We start from the raw sequence: 16,473 nt of genomic DNA on the forward strand, positions 1-16,473 counted from the left end.
AAGTGATTAATATTTAGTAAACTAATAACAGAAGAGCACCCTGCTGTCCTTGAGTCAGACGTGTCTTTCTAGTGAAACATGTTCCTTGTAGTGAAAGTGTGTGTGTCCCTGGGCAGTGTGTTTTAGTTTGTTGCTTCAGGCCTGCACTGACATTGGATACTTATCAGAGAGAAGTGCTCCAGATTCTGTGTGTGTGAGTGTGTGATCGTGGCGGGAGAACCCAGAGCTATAAAAAGACATCAAAACATCTGTCGGACAGTGTCAAGGCAGGAGGGCGTATGAATATTTAGTTGGCGGTGGCGCCCCTGTCACCCTATAACCTACTTACCATTTTAGAACAAAGCTGAAGGGCCCTGGGACTGAATTCCCCACACCTCCGGCCCCCAGCAGTGAATATTAGGACTAAACCTGTGAACAAGCCCGAGAATGTGAAAACAGCTGCAGGAAGTGAATATGGAGAGTTTTATCTTCACAGACAGAGATGGTCTGTGTTTAACACACATTAGCCTCCGCTGTCTTAATTAAAACGTCCCACAATCCTCGGGGGCTTTGGGTGCACACAGTGACACACACACAGAATGAAAAGAGACTTACAGTAGAGAGGACCTTTGTGAGTTCAGAGAGCAAAGCCATACAACTCACCCACCAGAGGCAAGGACACTATGAACTAACAGGGTAAAGGATAGATGACCCAAAATGAATGTACTGTCCCATCCGCATCAAAAGAGGGATGCACATCGCCATCAGCATCAGTCTAACACACTAACCCGACCTTCTCCTCCCTCAGAAACCCAAGCTCGTCTCTTTCTTATTTCCTCTTTTCTTCCTTTTTAATACTTTTCTTCCTCTTTTGGCTGAATGTAATTATTTGAATATTGCCACCTTGGAAATGACAAAATCTTTGTTGCTGCATCTGATATTATTTCGACTTAATAAAATATTGTTATTGTTCTTTGCAAAAAATACAAATCTGGTGTGATGTGGTTATTTTCTATGTAATGATAGTGATCTCTGTTAATCTCACAGGGTCCCATACCGTGTTTTATGGTTATGATCAGATAATGAACATTCACCTCTTTCAACTCCTTTCACTCCTAGACATTCAGAGCAGACACACACCATAAACCCTGTTTCAATTAGCTCCTTGACACGATGACATCATCATTATTAAGTTATTAGCAGGGCAAAGGACAGTTGTCAGAGAGAAAGCGCTCCGAGTCGAGCCGGTCTTAGTGATTCTGCAGCAGTAAGTATTTCATTTTTCCATGACATCATGGGCCCCCAGGGAGCCGGCTAATCCATTTGATGGGTCACTAGAGATGGAGAGAAAGAGGGGCAGGCTATATCAGAGCAGAGCAGGATCAGGTTCAAACTGAGACTGGCATATCTCGCCACTGGGACCTGGTGTGTTAAACCGCACAGACGCGAGGGTGACATTAGTTTGCAGCGTAAACGAGAAGCACAATTCAGAAAATGTAAAAATGAGAGCATGTCTAATGGAATAATAGTCCGTCCGGGAATGACATGCATGAGAAACATGATGCCGAAATGAAGTCAGGTTTCTAAAAAATTAAGAAATATAACGTGAAGACAGTAATATATCACTTGTTGGGGGAAGTGTGTGGAAATTAAAACAACTATAAGAATTTAGGTCTTAATTTCCAAGTACATAAACATATGTATGGAGTGCCCTTAGTAAAAGGGAGCTCAAGATTAGGAAACTATCTAAACATTCAACCCATTTTCATTCAACAACTTTTGAAGTGGAGACCTGAACACAATGCAGCCATGTCACTCTGTGCTCACCATGGAGGCAAAGAAGATGATGAAAGAGAACAAAGTCTAACGGTTGAGTTATCCCCTGATATGTCCAGGACAGCAGCAGGAAAATTGAATAGAAGTGAGAAAAATGTGAATCCTGTTACAGTCTTGAAAGAAACTCCAGATAAATTCATTACGAGCTGAGGAACCTGGTGTGTGTGGAAAAAAGCCATTTAAGATGTCCAGGGGTTAGAATCCAGTGATGGAGTCCAGGCCTGAAATGCAGATGGTTGGTGTTTGTTAGTTCAATCTACATCTAGTGATGTGAAATAATAAAATAACTGATGCCCAACACTTGTCAGCGATACAGAAATGCTCCTTCTCTGTTGTTTTTTCTTTTAATTTTAAGAGAGAACAGTTGCATATTTCATGTTTATCCAATTTTCTACATTCTTTAAAGGCATCACCCACCGTTTGGCTCCGTCCTTCTGCACCGTTCTCTGAATAATATCGTGGTACTGGCTGGTCTAAATGTTTTAGCGTTTCAATTAAAGCAATGTTTTCTCAGCGTCCCTTTTCGAAAAGTGCGTCGATAGAACATTTCTTCACCCAGAACAAAGGGTCACAATAGAGACTCTTTTGAGTATTTCATTCAGTCTAATTGTCCATGACACAGACTACTTATTGTGAAACAAGATGATTGTTCAAAGTTATGCTGCAAATGGCTTATGTAACACCCTGGCCTTGTGGACACTTGAAAATGTGACTCAGCTCTTCCCAGCACCGTAGGCTTTTAAAGGGACATGTTGTCTTCACTGTTTTGTTCACACTGCTGGTGAAAAAGCAACAGGTTCCAAGTCATTTTCAATGAATCCAGCCATATGAAGCTACAAACTCTTGGCACTTGACACGACGTTAATGAGCGCTTGATCAACACTTCAGAGGCACTGTAGCTGGGCAGTTTTGGAAAGCTGTCGCTCACAGTGTGAACATAGCATAACATCAGAATAATAAACTGGCCTCAAGCTGACTGTCAGCCTAAAACCAACCAGTTCTCTGACAGGGGATGAAAAGTACAAAGCATTCAGCAACAGTATACAATCACAAGATATTACGATAGTTGAAAGGTTGTGTTTAAATCACTTTCATGAAGCTGTGACTACACATCAAGCCAACTGTAAGTTTAGTGGGTCTTTCTGAAGCATGCAGATGTTATTCAACTGCAGAATTTTCTGTCCATCAGACACATAAAGTAAAACAGGCTGCCTCGAAACTAACAGCAGAATTCAGTCTATGCTGTGTTGATTTTTTCTTCACATGGCAGGTGTCTTTTCTTCTGATTGTCTTTTGTTGCCTCTTCAGAGCAGAGTGTAAGATTCTCCCTGAAACAAAAGAAAAGCACTAACTGAGTCAGACATACCTGTAAACGGACAGAAAGAGAATTCAGGTATGACGGAAATCAGCACTTAGCCTCAGATTGTCTTTGAATGATGCAAATGGCCTCAGTAGCTGTACATAATGAGTATATGTCACAGAATGTGAGCCTACAAAGGTGAATACAACCTGTTCAGATCCCTTCAACCTTTTCTTCTTTATTCCTTCACTATATGTAGTTTCTCTTCATATCTATTTTTATAACAGCAAAGTACATTTGATATTGATACTAGGGCTTAGCAAAAAAAAATTACACACTCAAAAAAGACTTCTTTGTAGTACAAATCTCATCTTGTCAAGGCTGTGAAACAGGCTGGAACCACATCTGATCTCCAGGCAGCTCAGGCGGCCGTGAAAAGTTTAGATCTCTGCCACAGACTGAAAATCAGATTTTGTGACTTAGGCCAGCGTGGCTGCCACTCAGGCTGTGAACGGAACATATCCAGTAGTATCTGGGTCAAGACTTAAATAAATCCTGATAGCTTAAGTTTTTATTTCTGAACCTTAAGATGAAAACCAAAATAATTATACAGAACATAATATAATACAGCTTCATATCAATGGTTTAATCATTTCTGCACTAACTATTCATATCATTATTGTACTTATACAGTTAATTTTACCTGCAAATGAATGTTGCTAAAAGAAGTCTGCCTCGCTACCAGTTCTGTGTGGGTGGACAAGCTAAATACCAACGTCGGCGACCCACTACTAACATGTTTGACATGAACATTTCCACACTGATGTCTCATTGTCAGGTTTGGGTATGTGCACTCATTCACTGCTACTATGTATTAGCAGCAGTTAACTGAATAGCCCATCAGAGAGCAGGATGTCTGCAGTGTCACAATGTCCCCTTGCATGACCCACTCAGCCAGAGCCAGAATCAATCATTCACATGATCGTTCATTCACTGACCAACTATTTGACCGAGATTAGATGAGACTGACCTGACTGACTGAGACTGGTGAGACTGGAAGCTGCTCATAGGCTGTATATGAAAGATGGATGCAGCAACCTGTAGCAATCTGCAGTGAAGCAAACTGACGTGGCTCAAAGTGGGATCCAAGTGATGATCAGTGGATCAGAGAACACTAGTCATTAAGATGTTATGAGCTAAAGTCACTCCATCTGAGTGTACTGAGGCCATTTTGCACATAAAAACAATTACAATTCCACAGTTCAGCAGTTATAAGGGTCACAAATAAAGCAATGTCTGGTTGATGTATCTAGGGAGTGAACAGTGACCAAACTGCTGTTTCCTTAACTCCTTGTTTGTTTTCTGCCTGTTAGCAGAAGAGTAATCTATCAAGCTGTTTGCCGACCAGAGCAAAAAACAAACAGATCCAGATTTGAACTAGAAACCAAATCTCCGTGTTATGGCGAAGGCAGACTAACACGCTTAGTTGTATTGTTTAATAGGAAAATTTTGATTCATGATCATCTAGCAGGAATAACACTAGCTAAATATCTGTTTTAACCATCTCAACTTCCAGTACCATCTTCATCAAGTGTACAATCGTCTTATGGCAACCCTTGTTTTACCTCAGTTTCTGCTGTATCATTTTGCCTCCTCTCTGGTTTTCACAGCTTTGGTTCCCCGCCTGCATTTCCACAACATGGGAAGAGCTAAAGATAGTTACTAGGAAAAACAAAAGGCTAGCCGCTTTCTGTTACACACGTCCTTTGAGCTGTAAATGGAGCCTTCATTTTCCCAGGAGATGTCGTACCTGGGGGCAGACTGAATTGCATTATGAAAATGAGGCCAGTGGGGAACCAATCTAAATGCAGATGGTGTCATCATTATAGCAGCTATATTGTGCAATCAACATGCATTTCAGGTTGACAAGTTCGGCTGATAAAGTACTTGTCTGTTGCTACTACTGCATGTAAAACTAGACTGAAACTGATCTGACCAGCTAACCTGCTGTTTCCCCTGAGAAGAAAAACCTTTTCACTTGCAAGTTTTTTGTACATCGATTATATTATTTAGTCATAAACCGTCTTTAATCTTACTGGACGCTGTCTGGAGAACATTAATGTCTGTGGAACATTTTGGAAATCCATTATGAAGCTGTGAAAAAGCAAATATTTCATCCTAGTACGACCTACAGACATGAAGTCCCGTCCTTGAATTATACATTGTGTCAGGGGTTGAATACAAGAGCAATTCTGTTGGATTTATGCATAAATCAAGAAAAGGCTTTGCAATGCACACCATACACTTCCTGAATTTCTGCCTGCTGCTAGACTTGTGTTGCATTAAAAATAAATTGACATAAGCAACAGTTCCTTGTCTTGACCTATTGCCCCTCTGGACACTCATGGGGTGTCCAATTTGAGGGCCCTCTATGTTTTGCCTCATGAACACCTTTTGATCATTTTATCTCAGAATTTCTTTCTCTGATTACCACCACAGTGCACCTACAGAAAATACACCATCTACTGGAGGTCAGGAAAAGACACTGGGCTCCAGAGACAATAATGTGCCATGAGAGACTATTCCCAGTAGAAATACTGGACCTCTGACTGGGGAGCTGAATATAAGAACTATGCTGACTTTGAGAAGCTGAAGGAGAAAGCTGAGCCTCTACATTGTGCTATTTTCAATTATCCTGTGTAATATAAATTTACTAATAATCTATATATTTCACATATCCTTTGTATTCTCTTTTAGATGAGCATAGCACTGTGGGAACCTGCAGAGACAGGGTACGCCTGGCACTGGGATGGTTACCATGCACATGCCAAAACTATCAGGACAGACTCTATAAGAGGACTTGATTAACGGCTAGTAACGATCTCTACTGAAAAACAACTCCTTATATGTTGAGCCTTGACCTTCCTCTTGTTTAGATGAACCTATATAAGAACGTCTGATGCTCTGTGTCAGCAGAGACATAGCAGGTTCTGAGCCTCTGACCATCTCCCTTCCTTCAATAAAATCATAATTGATACTGAATGCATCCAGTCTCTGTGTTTCTCACCAGAATCTATCTCTGTACTGAAGGAGGCTGAGGACTTTCCACAACACCTGCGGTTGGTTTTGCAGCTCAGACCATGTGCAGCAAAGATGTTTTATTAAGCTTAAGCTTAAGCACACTGCAGAGGGGTTATTATGCGTTATTCTTTCCATGAGGACAGAAACAAGTGAGAACACAAATTGAGACTGTCATGTTGATGTATGCCGCCTGTATTAACTGGATTGTTTCAGATTTACAGCTCACACATGAAGTGTCCCTGCTAAGACTGAGGCCACGTTATCTTGGAGGACAAAAAGACGTGTTGCTGAATGTCATTTTTCACGTCCTAGAATGACTAATACGCCCACACATAGCAGAAAAGCATTAATATGACAGTCTTGAATGTCACTGTTGATATGCGGCACTGTTTTGGAGAACAGCTATGTTGTTAGGAAGCAAATGTCACTACAATTAAAGCTTTTAAACAGGGAATATAAAGGTTAACCAGGGCTGCATTTGCATTGTCAGAGGGGAAAAATAGCACATTTCTGTGATTTTAGCCCGGACTCTCTCTCAGGAACCTCTGTTTCAGATGTTTAGTTTGCATCTGTTACTCTATTGGCAGGTTAGAAACATTAAATGGCTAATTTTCTCTTGCAAGTTTTCACATTGTGTGTGGGTCAGTCTAACGGACGGCCTGGCAACTCCATCACTTTGCTATTTCTGACTACATGCCAGAAGCATCTCCAAGAGGCCCCCTTCAGCCTTATCTGTTCTCTGTGTGTGTGCCTGAATGAGAAAGGGTCTCCACTCCTTATCAGTTTGTCCGTTACATTCTTGGCCCCAGTGGTGGACAAATTGCCATTTATGGCCAAAGGAAGAATGCAATACAATATAGCCCACATTGTGCTCCACTGACCCATAATGCACCAGGGCTTTATAAAAACCCACAGCAGAGACAAGCAGATGGTGAATGAGAAGTTAATAGCTTTTGGTAACCTACTTCTTCCACCGTATCCTAGCAGTGGAAGTGTAAAGGGAACTCTTTTTGGAGAAAAGGTCTTGTTTTCTGACGTTGCCTTAAGAGTGAGAGTGTGTTTTTTTTTTTAACTGTATGTGCAAGGTTTAGTTTTACTACATATTTTCAGCTATGGCATCACTGACATCTTCCAGCCGCAGATCCTCCTCATCGTACCGCTCGTCATCACGTTACAGCACTTCCAGCTCCTACCGGTCAGAGGGATCACTGGGCACATCATCCGATTCTCTTGACACCCTTTTTGAGCCTTTCCTCGAGTCTGCAGATCATTCCAGTCTGTTTGGAAACGAGGGCCCCGGGGGACCTAACTGTCTGGCCCCTTTTAGCAGGCACAGCAGATCCTCCTATGGACATGCTGGTAAGGGGATTGCTCATTCACATTTATTACTTTGCTTCACATGTCAACCTTTCTGTTTTCAAACAGCACGTAATGCAGATTTCATTGATTTTAACTATATACCATAGCAAGCTTAATCACTAGCTAATATTAGATCATCTCTCACTGAGTATTTATTGTATTAAAGAAGAATCTTTCTTCAAAAGGCATCTTACAATATACATTAGAAACACAAACACTGAGGCTTAAAGATTGAGGCTACAGGGTAAACGTAAGAGGTCGGCCTCATCAGTTGATGAAATGAAGATGCAGTATTGTTCTTGAAACAATACTCTAGGTAGTTATACAACATCAATTATCCAGATTTGTACTTTCCATACATACAGTATATTTTCACATGAAATGTAAAATGAGATTTTTTATTTTTTTTTTCTAAAGCAGATGTAATTGATAAACCCAAGGCTATTTCTATCAGCTGACTGAAAATTTATCCAACACAGTGCAGGGCACAGTTTCTAACATTATTCTGCTGGTATCCTCATTGGGAGGAAACAACAATGGTGTTGTTAAACCCACATAAAATAGGGGGATTGGAGACAGAGTTGCCAGACGCTGGTGAGAATTTCCAGCCAAAAAGTTGTTCAAAAATTGCCAAAGCACACACAAAATTGCACAAAATATTAGATATTTTAGGTATATTAGGTATTTTGTTTAGTACATTAACCACCTTGATTGCTTACATATGTGTATCATAGTTGCAATCACTAAAAAAACAATGCAGTCAAAGCATAGAAATCATCCAGCAACAAACTGCAGCAGCCAGCCACCACGACTACTCACATCTGCACGGCTAGATGTCAAGAGTAAACTCACTTTGGTTTTGTTCCAAATCAGCTTAAAAAAAGTCATAAGAAAACCCATCAAAATGAGCCCAAATCAGCCCAAATTTAGTTCAACTGCCCAGCGTTATTTTTTACCCTCAAAATAAAATTCAAAACCAAACTGGGAGTGAAACCATCCATTCTGACGTATTAACTGGTTAAAGTAGGTAATTAGCAAAATACACTAGTGTGGATTACATTACATTTTATAAAGATTCAGAGATAATAAAAAAAAGAAAAACCTTAAATGTCACTCTGATTAGAGCTCTTTATGCAGTTTTAATATGAACAGAAAGCAGAAGCCTGCTGGATCTGTCATGCTTTGACTGGAGCATACTGTACTGGATAGTCACTGTTCAGGTGGTTTAGCAAATGGTCTGCTGAAAGAACTTAATGATCACAAGACCATAGGGTGTTTGTCTACAATGCTAAATGTGATTTATTTTGTTGTACCATAATGTCACAGAGCTGCATAAGAAAGGTCAGCTGAGCTTTATCAAACTAAACCCTGGAGCAGTTGATCACGAGTACCTTGGTTGTGTTTTTCAAGGCTTGGTGTAAAGAATTTTTCACTTATTTTGTCAGGAAAGGCATTAATATCTCATGGGTTGGTGGGTTGACTGAATTATAAATACCACAGAGAAGAAAAAGACCGGTCAGAGAGCAAGATCCTCCGTGTATTGTGAGAAAAATAGGCTGCATGGCTCCAGACATTGTCTACTGGGCGACATAAAAAAGTGATAGCAAGTTTGAAAACATAATAGCTCTGATATAAAACACGGACATAAATTGAAGTGTTGAAATATTTATGTGGCTGCATGGAACAGTGGGCAGAATAAAAAAGGTTTATGACGCCACAGGCAGATTCAAGAAAAATCAATGAACAGGCTTGAAATGTGATTTCACTTGTTTGTAATGTTTCAGTACCTCTGTGAGCAACCAGAGAACTGATGATGGTCCTCAAAATTGCAGTCTGTCAGATCATATAATACAAGAACATTAACCCTGAGCCTGGTAGTAAAACACATTAACAGCCCAAACAGAAGCCAGTTTTACATACCATAAAAAAAAAGTATATAAAACACACAAAATTGAACAATAATGCCTGAATATGAAGTCCCAAAGTGGTCGTTAAACAAATGAAAATGGCATTATGAAATACACCAACAGTGTAAATAAATTGTGTAGAACTCATGAATGAACTAATCTTATTGTTTTGCAGTTAATTTTCTTTAATAGTAGGGGTTCTTATTTATGAATGTATTTTTGCAACAGCTGTAATGAGAGTAATTTCCTGATTACATAGTATTACTAATTGGAGAATTACCCAACACCCTCTAAACTTCAGCTCTGTCAGGTTAGCCAGTTAGCATGTTAGCTGCACAAATAACAACTACTTAGGAGAAAAGCCGGTGCTAAATCAGGGCAACAGGAGCTAGCTAACGGTCACTGAGTCTGTGTAGAAGATGGGAAACTTGCACAACACTGAATGGTTGTGCTGGCAACTGCTAATCATCATGATGCCACATCCTGCTTCTATAGCGTCAAATAACTAACTAAAACAAAACTTCTCAGAAAAATGGACACTTGAATATGCATCAGTATCATATTAACTACCTGAAATGTCAAAAACCATCCTTGAAAAAAATAATTTGATGTGTACTTTAGTGTTTTATTTTGGCCCATCCACTAACATGGAGGGGGTGGAGACATGACCTATACTGCAGCCAGCCTCTGGGGGAACTCTACTGCTCTTGCTGTCATTGCGTCAATTTTTCATACCTGAAATGTCAGCGAGCAAAAGTGATGAAGGATAACCGATAACTTGGGGTCATTGCTGTTATTTAAAAGTGCCTGTCTATGAATATTTGTCCTCTAAATAGTGTCAAAAACTCAGCAACACTATATTTATTATCTGTTATTGCTGTGTCTTCCCTCAAATATTACCATACTGTTGTATCATTATGTATTGTAATTTGCTCTGCTTTAAGTAGGCCTATGAGCTGGATTCATTTTTTTCTCATAAATGTTTAACCAGCCATGCAACTTTCTAACATCACTTCTCTGTCTGCCCTCTTAGCTCCTGCAGGTGGCGCTGTGACAGGCCGGCAAAGCAGTACAGGCAGCGGCGTGCGATGCCTGGGAGACAGCTACTACACGTCAGCTGACGTGAGCCAGTTTGAGCCGCACGATGTGGTGGTGATGGCCTACAACCACCACGTCGTCATTCACGCCCAGAAGGTGTGCTAGTGTATCTGTATGCAAAGCTAATTAGCAGACGTGTGTTCTTGTTCCCACAGAGGTGTGAGTGGGAACCAGCGGAGCATATCTGAACGTGATACGTGTTATGGACGCAAACGCATATTCATGTGTGACTGTGGGGATGAATCAGAGGTTAGAAGGAAGTCACACCGCTGCAGATAGTAAGGCTAACAGTGTAGGATCGATTCCCTGGACTGACAGGAAGAAATGAGTGGTGCTAGTCCCCTCAATGTCCGTGGCTAGGGTGCCACTGAGCAAGTTACCTAAACCCGTAACAGCTCCTTGGGCATTGCCCACGGCTGCCACAGCCCCAGGCGTGCTCGCTGCTCCTCATGTGTGGATGGGCTGAATGCAAATTTTGTGAGTAATCTTCAGATAAAGCTGCAATGTCGGACTCAAAAATGGACTTTGTCAGTGGATCTGTAGACAGGGCGTAGCTTGCTGTGGGTCCTGCTGTCTCCCCCTTTATCTTCCCTCACAGTTTTGACATTGATTATGTTTAAAGGTGAGAGACTAGAAGAAGCAGTGTGAAGAGATGTATCTGCTGCAGTGCAGGAAGATCATCTTAACAGAGGTCAGCAGGCAAACTGGCAAAAATTCGCAACGGTTAGACTCGCCTTGAAGTCCTGTAACAGCAACAAAGTGCCTTCAGAGACAACCAGTCAGTGTTCATTTCCTTCTCCCTCTCCCCCCGTTCCTTGTTTGTTCCCTCGTCCTCCACCAGCTGAGCAGCGCTGACCTCTTTGCTTCTCTCCCTTTCATTGGTTCTCACCCTCTTTTCTCACCCTCGCGCCTTTCTTGGCCCTGTTGCTCTTCTCACTTTCTCCTTCTGTCCTCGGGTTCTTGGTGACCTTTCGTTTCATCATATTTTCTTCTCTGTTTACCCCTCTCCAGCAGCACGCTGATCTGTCCTTCCTCTGCCTCTGTCCTTCAGGTTATGGATGATGGAAGTGTCAGTGACACATTCACCCATAAGTCTCTGTTCCCAGAAGATATGGACCCCCTGTCACTCAGTGGGACCCTTAACCCTGACGGTACGCTGGTGGTTAGTGTTCGCCGGACCACAACGCTGGGTGGGCTGGAGACAGTGGGTGTCCCCACCTACCGCAGTGAGGTACACCTCTGACCTGTGTCCCCCTAGTGGTTCTCATGGTATCTCAACTGTTGTAGTCAGTGTGGTTCAATCACTCATCAAGACAATACTGGCAAGTCTGTTTTCTGTGCTTTGCTTCTTTATCAGTGGTAACATGTTCTTAAAATATCTGCTCAGGTTACAATGACATATTTATGTATATTAATAAACGATTAGTGATTTTTTATGAGAGTGATTTTGGTGACACCCCTAGTCTAGACTAGTGAATATTCTCTTCATAGCCATTTAAGTTTGTTTGCTGTAAATGCTCTCTAGCATGATCATCCTGGTAGCTCAGTAAACTTGCACATAAAAACACACACAAATATAGATTTATTGTCAAGTTTGTAAGAGAGTGATTCGTGTTTCCATCAAACATCACTGGAAAGTTTAGCTCTGGGGACTCATATCCAGGAACTTTCCTAGAAACCAGAGGGGTTTTCAGCCCATTTTGGCAAATTAGCTGTAAATGTTCCCCGGAGGACGAAGCGGCGTCTCAAACCTTTCCTCCAGCATGATAAGTGTGAGTTTCTGAGTTGTGTTTCTACCATTTGTCCCTGGAAGGTTTAGCTCCAGGGACTCCTATCCAGGATTTTTAGAACTAGAGTTTTTTTTTTTTCTCATTGTCCTTGTGATGGTTAGGTGGATGAGTCACTTTGGCCTTAATAAACGCCTGCTCAGCTACATCATATTTGCTCATGGCAACACAAAATGATGATGACTGTAATGACATTTTAAAGCAGATCTTCTTCACAGCAGAGTGCCCTCTCAGAAATGTCCAGCAGGATGTCATGTTCCACATAAATAAACGTCATAAATGCTTAACAAGGCCTGGACTTGCGACTGTTGGTTTTCACGATGTTATGTTGAAGCACAGTGAACAGAAATAAAACTCAAATGCTCAAACTAAAATCTCAAATAAAAATGTGATAAAACAAGCTCCACAGTTAGAGGAGTTCCTCCAGAGGTTGTCACACCATGAAACAGACAGTGTTACAGACACTATTCGGTGTCTCACGTGTCTATTCTGATCAGTCTAGCTGTCTATGCAGCAGCGTACTTGTCACCTTTTTACAACAAATTTTCTAGCATTTCTATCTTCCAAAAATGTAGACAGTCTTATTTTGTATTTACGAGGGTGAGAGTGGAAACCAGTGGAGCGTATCTGAACGTGATGTCCGTGATGACATTTTACTCATTGCCAAAATGTGCAACATCCCTCTGTTGTAATATTGCTTGTCCATAATAACACGTAACACTGTGTTGGTTTTAAGACTGACAACTCATTGTGGACTTGCAGAAGCAGCAAAAAGGCTTTCACTGTCTTTTTTATGTTTATGACACTGATACATACCCGCTATTAGAGCAGAGCAGAGTGCAGTTTTCTCTTACCAGTGATTAGGTTACATGGCTCAGTCTCCCAAGTGCATCAAGTACTTCCCACGCTGCAGGAGTTAGTGGGAGCTGCAGGAGGACTTCTTCAAGTGACACCTTTGTTTGACATTCATCAGAATGAGGGCTGCATCAGCATGGACATATGCCTCTCCACTCATGTGCTTTTAACCTTATTCATCACAAAATAGAGATGAAGGGACTTTAATGGAGGGGAGGGGGCACTGCACTGTTTTCTTTTTGCTCTAACTCACTCTTAACTGAGCTGTGGAACTGTCACACACACTGGTAAGAAACACAACTGCGAGATGTCGGTGTCACATCCATACAGCTGAAAAGGGGATTAGGGATTATAATCGAGCCACGACACAGGCTACAGAAACATTCAAAATGTTCTCCGCACGCATCTGGACGCACGCATGCTCAACAATCTCTAGAGAAGGTCTGGAGCTGCCACCTGAAATTCACAGAGGGGCAGAGCTGCAGCCTTCCTAATGAATGAACTCGTTTAGCTCATTAGGCTTTTACCACTGCTCCCTCCACCCATTACAGCCCAGATGCTCTCCTCTCTGTCACAAACAGCAAAACAACAGAATGAAGGGGGAGCGTGTGTAAGTGCGTGCGTGTGAGCACGCTGGGAATGTGGAAGCGGCAGAAGGAGCGAGCACGGACGAAGAAATGAACACGGGGAAAAAGTTCATTACTGAACCAACTGTTGCATTAAATGCTCCCGATGGAAAAGCAGAGCAAGGAGGCTGTTAGAGACGTGCGTTTAGAGCTGTGGTAATGAAAACTCTTGTACGACTGTGATTTTCCTGTGAAAAAGAAATATAAAAAAAATTAAAATCCCATCAGCCGAAGTCTGTTATTAGTGGTAATTAAATGTAAATGGATATAGTGCCACTGTAGGTAATGAGAGCTCAGAATTGTAACACTCACATACCCAACTCTGCAATTATTTTTCAATCAGAAGAAAGAATGGTAATCTAAAGAGTAGTAAAGAGGTAAAGAGGAGACGTGTGAGAGGGTTTGTTTTAAAGCCAACTGTGACGTCATTAGATCTGAGGAGGAGGAGGAGGAGGTGAGGAGGTGCTTAATGTAACCGACACCCAGGCCTGTGGAAGGTTTGTTTTCTACAGAGCCTTAAAAAAGATTATAGCACAGACAGAGCACGCAATGGGACAGTGTAGGACTTCTTACGTGGTCCCTCAGCTGTGGCTGCTCAGGAACAAGTCTGCACCCACTGCTGCTGAGGCTGACTGAGACAAAGGGTCTCTGTGGCTGCAGCCGTGACCGTGCTTTGGTTGATACCATCCTGTCTGTGACACGTCAGTATACAATGTGTGTACCACTAATTACACATAGCTGTGTGTGTGTGTGCGTGCAGTGTATCGATATGGTTGAACTGGCTGAGAACTGGACGGATGCCTGGAACAGGACATCAACTGTTCATATGAATCACAGTGCATCCAAAACACAACACACTGTAGTAATCCAGTAGATTTCTGAGAGTCAGTGTCTCTTATCTGCTCCCACCATGACTCCATGCTCCTTATCTGGTGTGGACACCGTGAAAGGTGAGGTCCACCAACATGACACACGTGTGTTCACAGATGTTGATAACTACACGTAATATTTGAAAAAGGACTCCAGAGGGAGTTGGGTGGTGTTCAGCCATTCAGTCTGGTTTCCTTGTATGTCCTGCTTTATTTTCTAATTGGTTATTTCTTTGCATTTAATCTAGATTTGCTTCCTGTCTTTGTCTTTTCCCACCGCTGTGATTACTCTACACCTGCCTTGCTGTGTCTTTTATCAGCGTGCTCCTCCCCCTCATCAGTTTCAGCCGTTGTGTGGTCTGTTCAGTTGTTTTCTACCCGTTTTGGCTTTCAGTAGTTTTTATATTGTATTAGTACTTTGTTTGTTTGCTAGTACTTTGGTTGGACTGTTTGAATGACCCTGCATTATTGTTGCACCACCTTTTGTTATATGCAGATTAATTAAAGTTAATTTCCTGTCACACTTGTCTAATTATGGAGGTGAACAAGAATGTGTACACTGATCAGCCACAACATTAAAACTGATCGGACTATGTTTCATTTGTATGAGTCCTCCTTCAGTGGAACTATCCACAGATGCATTTCTTTCATATATTATGTGAATAGAGCAGTACTCATTTTCGGTTGTAATGACCATAAAAAGTATTTTCTTCGATGCAAGCACTAAAACGACAGCTGCAATTCATTTTGAACATTCAACTCATGTGATTGGTAAACAGAAAAACATACACATTCAGTTTCAAGGATTATAAATTAATAATTAAGTAATCAGTGTAATGTTCTGTAAGTTGAGTGCAGTGAGGTAAATTAGAACAGATTGGATTCTGCTATAGAACTTCAGACTGAACAGCAGTGACTGTTCTCTCTCTCTTCAGGGTTCAAAACTAATGTCATGTGGAGCCTTCAAGTCTCTGAGGTATAAAAAGACTGGAGACAAAACTACTAATCTGAACATTGTTGTGGCATCACCGTGTGTGCTTCCCCGCTGGGAGTATCAGCGGAATACGAAAACAACCCTCCAGGTGCTTCCCAGCTGTTGCTGAAGGGAAAGAAGAGGACAGGAGCACTGCTGCAGAAAAACCGAAATCCTCGGAGACAGAAAGTTCTCTCCAACAAAATACGTTTGTTAAAATCTCATTTATTCATCGCTGATATACAAAAAACAATGCTTCATTTTTCGGTGTGAAAAATAACTCTGGATTTTGTTCTGCTTCGTCACATTTGGCCCTCGAGGCTTACCGTAGTGTAGGCCCTCAGTATGTACAACGTACAGTCCCTAAGGAGTGGATGTAAGATAACCCTCCACAGCTGAGGGGAGGATCTGGTTATCGAGGCCCCTCAGACTGAAGGAGAGGATACAGGGGAGTGTAACAAACCTGACTCAGTGTCAGTGCTTTAAAGTGGTGGGGTGTTTGAGAGTGCCGGCTACAGTCCATGCAGCAAGATTCACCACAGGGCCTTCACAGACCAGACGGCAAAGATTTCCCAAAAGCCTAAATGAGGAGTCCAAGGAGTTTTTTTCCTTCTTGAACAAAGACCCAAATGTTTCAACGCTGACTCTAGTGATCCTTTATGAAGGCTTTTGGGAAAGCCCCACCTCCCTTAAACCACCATTCCAACATCAATTCATCACACACAAGCTCCTGTGTGATTATCAGTTCTCCCCATATACATACGACTTTTTACACTTTTCAGGTTTCTTTACAAAAATAAGGT

At 41.7% G+C, this 16,473-nt stretch overlaps 1 protein-coding gene across 1 annotated transcript; it reads left to right on the forward strand.

Annotated features, from left to right (window-relative positions):
- Nucleotides 1-6,847: 6,847 nt before the first annotated feature.
- Nucleotides 6,848-12,274, forward strand: hspb12 (heat shock protein, alpha-crystallin-related, b12). Its single transcript, XM_084559144.1, has 3 exons — nt 6,848-7,555; nt 10,496-10,656; nt 11,612-12,274. Exons 1-3 carry the CDS (start codon nt 7,309-7,311, stop codon nt 11,801-11,803), a joined length of 600 nt encoding a protein of 199 aa, XP_084415270.1. The 5' UTR covers nt 6,848-7,308; the 3' UTR covers nt 11,804-12,274.
- Nucleotides 12,275-16,473: the final 4,199 nt, after the last annotated feature.

Source organism: Chelon labrosus, assembly GCF_963514085.1.
Source record: "Chelon labrosus genome assembly, chromosome: 13".
Classification (NCBI taxonomy): Eukaryota; Metazoa; Chordata; class Actinopteri; order Mugiliformes; family Mugilidae; genus Chelon; species Chelon labrosus.

Coding starts and splice junctions, on each gene's coding strand:
- hspb12 (XM_084559144.1), top strand. CDS start 7,309: ATGGCATCACTGACATCTTCCAGCCGCAGATCCTCCTCATCGTACCGC. Junction 7,556..10,495: donor ATCCTCCTATGGACATGCTG/GTAAGGGGATTG, acceptor CTGCCCTCTTAG/CTCCTGCAGGTGGCGCTGTG. Junction 10,657..11,611: donor TCGTCATTCACGCCCAGAAG/GTGTGCTAGTGT, acceptor TCTGTCCTTCAG/GTTATGGATGATGGAAGTGT.